This window comes from Buteo buteo, unplaced genomic scaffold, assembly GCF_964188355.1.
Source record: "Buteo buteo unplaced genomic scaffold, bButBut1.hap1.1 HAP1_SCAFFOLD_269, whole genome shotgun sequence".
Taxonomy (NCBI): Eukaryota; Metazoa; Chordata; class Aves; order Accipitriformes; family Accipitridae; genus Buteo; species Buteo buteo.
The window spans coordinates 73,816-83,000 of NW_027439433.1; the positions used below are offsets into that span (position 1 = coordinate 73,816).

Consider the following 9,185-nt stretch of genomic DNA (forward strand, 5'->3'; position numbering starts at 1 on the left):
GGCATAAATTTTACTAGGGACCCACTACTGCCCCAGCCGCTCTCCTTACCACAGCTGCTTTTTTAGCTGAAGGCTCCTTCCCGGCGCCACCAGTGGCACTCGGTGGCTTCACAGCCACCACGGCAGACGGATGACTCTCGGCTGCCTTACGTTTCAGTGGCTGCTTTCTGGGGAAGGTGGCTTTCCCATCCAAAGGCTTCAGGCACACCTTCGGTTTGGCTAGAGTAAAAGGAAGAGAGAACTGATACCGTCTTGCTCTGCCTCAGGAAAAAAACCCAGGAAACAAACAGGTTCTCTTCAAAGCACCCCAATCCTTCTAGTTAAAAGTGTATTTAGCCAGCAGCTAAACAGGACAGCTTCAGCACTCGAGCAAGAGGAATCAGGCAGGCTTTTTTAAATTAACTTTTAGGGCTGTAGGAAAGCTCATGGAAAGACAAAAGGGGAAGGCATACACTGGGAAGCCAGTTTGTACCTGTCTCTGTACGGCTCTGTTCAGAGGGCAGTCCTAGCCTCTCCTTCAGGGACCTGGGGACTTGAACTACAAGAGAGAACAGAAAAAGTTCGGCAGACTGCATAAATCTCCATTTGCTGTTCACGTTTCACAATGAGAGCCATCACTTCACTGGGATTCAGAGCTACCTTGAGCCCTCAACCAACACGCAAAAGGAACCACTAGAAGAAAGGACAAACAGCGAACCTAAACACAAAATCTGGGCATCAAATCCAGATGTCTGCTTAGTAGCTGCACCTCTCTTTGGTGCTTTGGCAGCATTCTCCAGAACCTCTATCTTCTTCCCCAGCCTGTCAGCAAGGTTGCGCTTTAACGGAAGGACACTTCTACCAGCTTCAGAAAGAGAGAAAACAAGCAATGCTTGAAGAACGTTTCTCTGGAGGAGGATTTTAGAACAGTCAGCCACAAACTTCAATGCTTCCAGGGATCTTTTCTTAGATTTGCCTTTCAGCTGCTAACCACATTTGCCACTTCTGCCGCCAATACACACCTCTGCCAAAATGTATTTTCCTCCGGCACGCAGCAAAATTACCCCTAAACACAGTCACGTTTAGACGAGGGCACCCGAACAACGGCTCACAAAAAGCTCTTACCCATGGAGGCTTTCCGTTTTCCCATCCTCTCGCCAAGATTCACTTCAATCACAGGCTCCTCCCCTAAACCAAAGACTAATCTCTTCGCTGCACAGAAACCGGTAGCCACTAAGAGCATTGTCCTTCTAGCCCACCTCCCAGCAAAAGGCACTCTTCTGGTAGCCAAACCACAGAAACGAGTGACTACGCGTAGTAGTAGTGCCACACCTTTTTTGCCTTTCAAAGGAATTTGTGCGGATCTGAACACCACCACTTATACACAGACTCGTAGCACGCTACTGTCCGCAAGTGCCACCGTCAGCCTCGTCAACGCTTCAAAAATTGGCTACTTGTATAATACCATCTTCTGTAGGTCTGCCCTTTCATTACTGCCCGGTTTTTCCAGTTATCCCCTTTTTTGCATACTGACACTCGTATTGACATTAGCCTCTCTCTCTGCTGCTACTGCACTTAACCCAACCGCTACTTCTGCCACGTGCTGTCGACACGTTAGCTCATTCACAAATCTCACTCAACTTCAGGAACATGAGAGTCCAATTAAGCACATTGGAGAGTCTGTAAGGTGCTGTAATACGTGATGAGCTACAGCATAATGTCAGGCTGATAAAAACCGCTTCTGCATCTTTTATTGCAACACAACAAACTGAGCACCTACAGATGCCCAATATTTGCAATCAAACCAGGGCCTTGAAGCATAAAAGCATGGTTTTCATTAAAAGAGGCAGCACCAGCAGGCTAACCTGTCTGAATTATCTTAATTATTACTTGACCTTTCGGTTGAGGAGCCATGAAGTGGAAACAATAGTATTCACTACAAGTAGGGGATATTAACTCACCACCTTGGCTTTTTGCTTTTCCCTTTAGTTTCTCCAGTTTGATTTCTTCAAGTGTTTTTATTCCAAAATCTAAATTGTCCTCTGAAAACAGAAAATGGTTAATGAAGCTGAGGCCTAAAGGCACATGTTGAAGAGCACACACGCTCAAGCTTCTTACAGCTCAGAACCCTTCCAAAGTCTTCCAAATAAACCCTCTCAACACTCCTCACCAGTAAAAAAATCCATACAACGGATGGGTATTTTGGTAAGCAACTGGCACCCTTCTTCAACCCTCCTCCCATCCTGCAGAGTAAAACCTACCGTTTTAAGCGTTTTAATCCATCTACACGATATTAGGTTCCTCTATCATTAGACATGGCTTCTTCCCACCGTGTTTGAAAGGACACATTTGCAGGCATTTAAACTCCACGCTGTGGCTCTATTTTGTTTGTTTTACAACAGTCAACAAGGAGGAGTTGACCTGTCTGACCCAAGGGACATACGACATTAGGAGAGAGGAATGAGCTCGTGGAAATAACTGACTCCATCCAGCTACCCGATGCTCTATCGTAGTTTTAGAACATATCGCTTTGGAGTTAATCGTCAAGTTCTCCTTCCAAGCCATCCTACTACAGTTGCTAGAATACCTTGCTTTGTATTAGCACTGCCTTTCCTAGTGGAAATTATCCGCGTTCCACTATGGGCTTCTGTTGCCCGTGGCTGGACAGGTGTTTTAGTTTCACCTCCATCTTCAGAAAGCTGCTCTGAACGTCCAAAATAAAACCTATTCAGTTATGGAGCAGGGATTATACAAGACATTTCATGCTTATGCAGCTCGTACGATGACATTTCAGTCCACGGTTCATATTCTGTTCGTATTCTTAACTACAAGCAACTGTTTGTGGGAGGTTTTTTTAAACAGCTGTATTGACTTGACAGGCTCATATAAGCAAGAGCTATACCGGGGAAAAAGTATTGAAGACTCCAGACTCTGGTCCGTAGCTTTAAACACTACACAGTTCAGGCACTCTGTGAATTTATACATTCACCTCCAGTAGAAATGCCTTCAGTAAGGAAAAAGTACCCATCTTCATCATCATCTGCAGCATTGATTACAACTGGCTGGAGGATGTGTAGGACTTGGGACCTTTTCAGAGCTTTCCCCTTTCATCACCCCCCTCAGCTGCAGAGAGGGACTCCACTGGACAGAAAGTCTGTTTTGCTGCAGTGATGCCTGAGCCATTTTCACATCATCTTCTGCAGGCTCAGGTCGACTTGGAAGCGTAGCTAGAGGAAGACGAGGATCATCTCCCATTCGGCCATGTAAAACTTTCACCCCAACCTTGCACTCACTGTCTAGATACGGTAGATACCATAGATAACCCACCTGGCTGCTCAAGTCAGAGTTTCCTATTCCCCACCCCTACGAACACACTAGGAACAACGGCTTCCCTTCACACACTCATCTCACCACCCTACCCTCCAGAAAGGATGAAATGAAGGGAAAGCAACCTGAAGTGCAAAGGTCACACAAAGCACAGAGAAGCTGAGCAGCAAAGAAAAAATTAAATACCGGAATTACAGTCCCTTTAGCTGAGAGCCTGTGACTGCACACTTCTCCCTACACTCCTCAGTCAGCAGTTACTTGATGCCTTCTACGGCATTGTACCCACTCCTAAGTAATATTCAAAATTAATTCTTTAATGCTTAAAGGAAAAGGACCCAAGAAACTCACTTTTGCTTGGCGGGAAGAAGCGCCCACCAACATAGCGTCCTTTCGTGTGACGGAACGCACAGTTGGATTTTTGACAGCCAGCTGGCTGATTCTCCCAGTAGCAAGGAACCTCGCTGCGTTTTTTCTGAAGACAGAAAGAAAGAAAAGCTCATGGTAACACTCGCCTTAGCCTTGCTAAGAGACATAGTTACACGTCATGCCAGAGACATGGCTATCGCAGTGCAGTGCGGAAACATCATTCCAAAGATGCAGTTTATCACCGAAAGCATTGCAGGGCAGATCGACAAAGTTTGCGTAAGCTGTAACTACTACATATTATCTAGCTTTCCTGTCATTCCGTTGGAGAAGATGGGGGCTCGCACACGTCAGTTCAGGGTGGTCTAAACTAAGACAATGTGCAAAATACTGGGATTATTCAGAGGGAAAAAATGCCTTAAATTGCCTAGCTTGAATCTATCTCAAGTTATCTTTCAGAGCCTTATTTCCTTCCCATCTTCTCCCTCCCCACCCTGTGCTACCCCAAGACGTCAGAACAACGCCAGCACCTAATACAAAAATGTCTTGCTGAGATATACCTAAGAAATTGATTTTTCTTCCCCCAACTTCCTCCCAGCCCCCTCCAAGTAACGGAAACCAGTATCATTTGAAAGCGAGTAAATCTATCACGTACAAGCACATTCAGTCTGCCGACAGCAAGGAAAAAGGCTTTCAGGGATTTAGCGGGAGAACACATCTTTAGGCAAACACTCACATCGACTTCCATGTGTCTGAATCTGCAGGTAGTCTTGAAACAGCGACCCTCCTGCCACAGCCTGCACACTCTCTCATTTCCCAGAGCAGCCGCACAGTGGCGGAAGGAACAGCTGTCTCCCTGTAACCAAAAGGAAACCCACAAAGAGGAAATTAAAACAGTACAGCCTCCAAAATTATCCATGCTAGTAGCACTGGAAGCAGAATCGAACGGCTTCTTAAGTTAACAGAAATCTGGATGCCTCCGCCCCCTCCTCTCCTAAAAACTCAACAAGAAACCCCAAAGCAAAAGAAGCCCAAACATACCTTGTCACAGGTGGAATAGACATAGAAGTAGCAGTCGTCCCCTTGCTTGGACATAATCGACACCGTCTGAGAACGAGCGCAGGTTCGAAGGCTTCGCTCTCAACAGGGACTTCCTCCAGTCCTGGCAAGAGCTGGCTTCGCTCTTTCTTGGACGGAAAGTCTCCTGACGGCTTGATCAGTCAAATCTTCTTTTTCAAAGTAACCCTAAAGAAAGGTATCAGTAAGTGAAAAAGAAGAAACAGTCCTACTCCCTGGTCTAACCTTCCAGCTTGCTGACCTGCCTGTGTCCTGTACCAAAGACCAAGAAGGGAACAAAACTTTTTTGTTGCACCCCAACAAACGCACGAGAGGAGTACTAGTGCACCTACCTGTGGGTACTTGCGGGTTATAAAGCACAAAGTATTTCACTTGGGCAGTCTCTCTTGCTGCTCTACTTTGTGCCTTTAATCGCTTACAAAAATATTAAAGATGCTTAACGCCCCCCCCGTGTATTATTAGGACAGTCAGATCACAAGGAAGGCAGAGCACCAGGAACTGCGTGTTCTCATCCCCCTTGTCAATCCGTCAGCCTTACCCCAGCCGCAAACAGCTGCTGATGATTTACCTGCTGGTCACCGCACTCCACTAGGCTGACAGCGCCCTGGGTGTCACAAGTTACATAGAGAATGCTGCACTATGATGCGTATGCAAACCACCCATCATGTCGTCTGAAGCACAGGACAAGCTCTTGCTAACGCATCTCATTCTCTGGATGAGAATCTGGAGCCAAGTTGTCCAAAGCTGAAGCAGAACAGCCAGAATTTCCACTCTTTACCGTTGTTTTAGTCAACTCTACCTGTTAAATACTGTCTGGACATATATACACATACCTGTTTATGCACACACCAAGAGCGAGGGATGATAAAGTCAGCAAGAGCGATAGTAAAGATTTGCCACAGCAGACTGCATAAAAAGTCTCTCATTTGGAGGGAACCGGCAAACCCAAAAGATCTACATAACAGTTTGATGAATGTGCCTTCAAGGCTGATGCTTTATAACACGAGTGATTTTGGGGTCAGCACACAAACAGGCATACCTACGTACACGCATACAGTATCAACGTTTCTATATGCACGAGCGTGCACAGCGTATGTTGCACGATACACGTAGCGAGAGCAACTCTCAGCCCTAATTGGACACGCGGAGTTGCAATCAATTAACAGCAGGGAGACAGCAGATCGAGGATACAGCAAGCTTTGAGAGGCAGGGAAATGCTTCCTTTGCAAGTGGCATGGCTGCATGATCCCAAGAATTTGGAATTACTTTGATTTTTAGGAAAGAATTTGTTCTCTTTTTACATCAGAGCCAATGCTACAAGTTTGCCATCATACGCTGTTCTCTAATCCATAAATCCATCATCATGCATTGCAGCAAGATCACGGAAGGTTTGAAAAGATGCCTTAGGTCCAGTTCGACAGCTGATGATTTTTTGGTGCCTCCAGAGCTGAACCTGATCTTCCTTAGCCACAAGCAGGTTTTTTTGATGCGAAGTCAGATACTTTGATTCTTACTGTTCTAAAGATACTAAATGCCATAAAACCTGCAACCACACCAGATAAAGCTCAAATTCAAGCGGTTCTGACCCCTTTCATTCAGATGCAGCGCGTTTCTGTGCAAGTATTTCTGACTCTCTTGGACAAAACGGAATGAAATCGTTCTTACAAGTTAATAACAAAAGGTTGGAACCTTCTACTCACACAAACACTAGCGGATTTTCCAGGAGATTTTTTTTTTTTCTGGCAGGGGATTTTCCCAAGTCTGAAATAAAGAGAGGACGAGTTGGGTTCTCCTGTTAGTTACTGGGTTTTGACTGTTGGCAAAGGGAAGAAAAACAGTTGTTAAGTGCAAGGTTTCCTTCCCTTCTTCAGTATTGATGGGACTATTCACTTTTCACCCTTAGCACCTTCAAAAACAGACTCTTGTGTCATATAGATTCCTACGCATCTCCTCCTAGAAATTACTGGATGTGTTGCTGATGCCATTGATAATTAAAGGAAATTTCAAGCACGACTTCTGCAGTTTGCAGAAGCCAACACTTAATTGGAAGGCCATTAAGGACCACTGCTTTGCCCAGCAGAGGCATTCCAACACAAATCAGGAGGAATTCACGGTCTAGAAGGTGCCATTTCTTTTCCCTAGGAAGTGAGACACACCTGTACAGTGCAACTTTACTATATCCACCACCATGCGGGGAACAAGAGAAATCCCCTCAGATCTAGCTCTTTTGAATGTCCAAGCAGCTCAGCATTTCGCTTGTCGCCTTCCATATTCCTGAGCAGGAGTACAACTGGACCCCTCCAGCCACCCGGGCTGCAGAAAAAGTGCAGCGCAGTCCATCCGTTGTTACACACATTTGAAAGACAAAGACTCGTCGCAGGCAGAGGCAGATTCTTTCTCCTTCACGTTCAACAAAGCCACCAGCTCAAGAAACAGCAGGAACCGAGACCTAGCCAGTATCCGCTCACTGGACTCCAAACTCAACCCTCTCCACACGTTTCGTGCTTTAAAGCCTTGCTACGGGGAAGGCTCACGCAGCCAGGTTTCAGGCATCGCTCGGCTTACACAGACATACTGACATACCCAGCTCTTTCCTTGATTTTGGTTTGGAGTGAATTTCCTCTGCGTCGTCCGGCACCAAGTTCATATATTCATCAAAGCCCTAAAAATCAGCAACAAGAGCCTTCGCTGAGCTACGTGCCCTGCTCTAAACTTCAGCAACGACGACACAAGCTATCGTGAGCTGTGCTGACGTGGGCTGGACAATTAAGACTATCAATTGGAGAGGCACGAGGTATTTCCACCCCCCATGCTAGCTTTTCCTGGCAGGAAGAAACAGTTTTATGACTTTGAAGAACAACCAACAAAATACCCAATCCAAAGACATCCCGATACTCACAATGATGCAGCCTTCTAGCCGCATGTTCACTTGCTCATAAAGCCACACCTGGATCCTGGACCTCTGCAAAACGATGGAGGGGGAGAGCACAACAGGAACATAAACCCTCCACACAACGTTGTCCTCTCCTTCTGCATTAAGAGGCAGTAACTCTCCCGCGTGGTTTCGGTTACGTCCTCGGTCATTTTTAAGGTGGTAGACTATTTCGGAAATCCTCTCTGCCTTCACTGGCGAACACGCAACAGCACAGGCTTTAAGACTGTCACGGAAAACAGCCCTGCACACCCGACTGCAAGAGCAAACGCCTCTTACAAAGGTAACTCCTTAAGGTGAGAAGGAAAAACGCCCAGCTCGGAACTAGCTGTTCTTCTCACGGATCGCAACGACAGCAAGTTCTTCAGTTCAAGCGAGACCGGCTCCAAAAACCCCATCCTGAACTCGGAAAGACCCGCCCGGCGTGCCGCCCCGCTCCCCACACGGCTCGAAGGGCCCTGCGCAAGAAGCACCGGGACGCTCCTCTCACACGGGGCCGAAGCCGCGGCAGCCCGGCGGTACTCACGTTCTGCAGGTAGCGGAAGATGAGGTTCTGGAGCGGAGCGTTAAGGACGCCCCACAGACAGACCACGCACCCGCACCTTTCCTGCGCCAGGGTTCGGTAAAAACGCTGTTAACTGCTGTCATGGGGAACAGCTCAACTACCGGTGAAGGCGGAGGCGGCCAGGCTACGTTTCATACAGGACCTTCAGGAGAATACGAGCATAACAGGGAAGACTAAAATATTTACAGAAACCATGGCGTACACCAAACCCCATCTCCACGGACAGCGCCTAGGCCGGGGACAGCGAAGGCTGACGACAGAGCAGGAGGAGGGAAGCAGCGAGGGGGAAGCCTTCCTCGCCGGGCTCTCGCGCGCTCTTCCTCTCTCCCAAAGTCCACGACCGACCGACCCATGCTGGCAGAAGTCTCAGCGGGAGAAAGTCCTTTGGCAGGATAAAGCGTCGGCAGCTTGGGGCTGGGTGACCCTTCTGGAGCCGCAACAGCAGTTTGCTCAGTTTTGGTTTCAGACCTTTCCTCTAGGAACGAAGACAGCACAGTGGATTATCAAAGCACGCAAGTGTTTTCTTCCAAAGAGAAAGTATTGACAATCCACTCCCACAACCGATTTTTCCTCTGCCAGCAGCAAATGCCTGAGGGCCGCCCCACCTTCACAAATCCTCGTAGGAAGAGAAGAGACTCAAGTTCTTCAAAAATTTAAGACAATGATTCAAAAGGTAGCTGCTAGGGAAAACGATCCCTGGTGGCAGGGTACACAATAGACCCCAGTCTCAGCTGTCTTCTGCAGGGTCACAAATTCAGACCGCATGTCTGACCAGCAGGGAAGTTTAGGACAACTGCCTGCACATACTCCCGATGTCTACCAGTTCACCTGTGCTTTAAGACTCCTTGCAAAGCCTCAGCTAGAAAAAGAATCACCTCTGGGTAGCCAACAAAATAATCAGTTTCAATTTCTTTCTTTCTTTATTTTAAGCCTTAAGACTAT

At 47.1% G+C, this 9,185-nt stretch overlaps 1 protein-coding gene across 1 annotated transcript in view; it reads right to left on the reverse strand.

Annotated features, from left to right (window-relative positions):
- The window catches only part of LOC142028343 (uncharacterized), a gene marked incomplete at its 5' end in the record, with an annotated part of 10,470 nt that extends 2,185 nt beyond the window's left edge, over nucleotides 1-8,285 (reverse strand). The window contains 8 exons of the mRNA XM_075022247.1: nucleotides 50-219; nucleotides 473-538; nucleotides 3,655-3,778; nucleotides 4,406-4,525; nucleotides 4,711-4,776; nucleotides 5,285-5,350; nucleotides 7,646-7,708; nucleotides 8,205-8,285. Coding sequence (XP_074878348.1) covers nucleotides 50-219; nucleotides 473-538; nucleotides 3,655-3,778; nucleotides 4,406-4,525; nucleotides 4,711-4,776; nucleotides 5,285-5,350; nucleotides 7,646-7,708; nucleotides 8,205-8,285 — 756 coding nt within the window. The remainder of the gene's footprint in view (nucleotides 1-49; nucleotides 220-472; nucleotides 539-3,654; nucleotides 3,779-4,405; nucleotides 4,526-4,710; nucleotides 4,777-5,284; nucleotides 5,351-7,645; nucleotides 7,709-8,204) is intronic.
- Nucleotides 8,286-9,185: the final 900 nt, after the last annotated feature.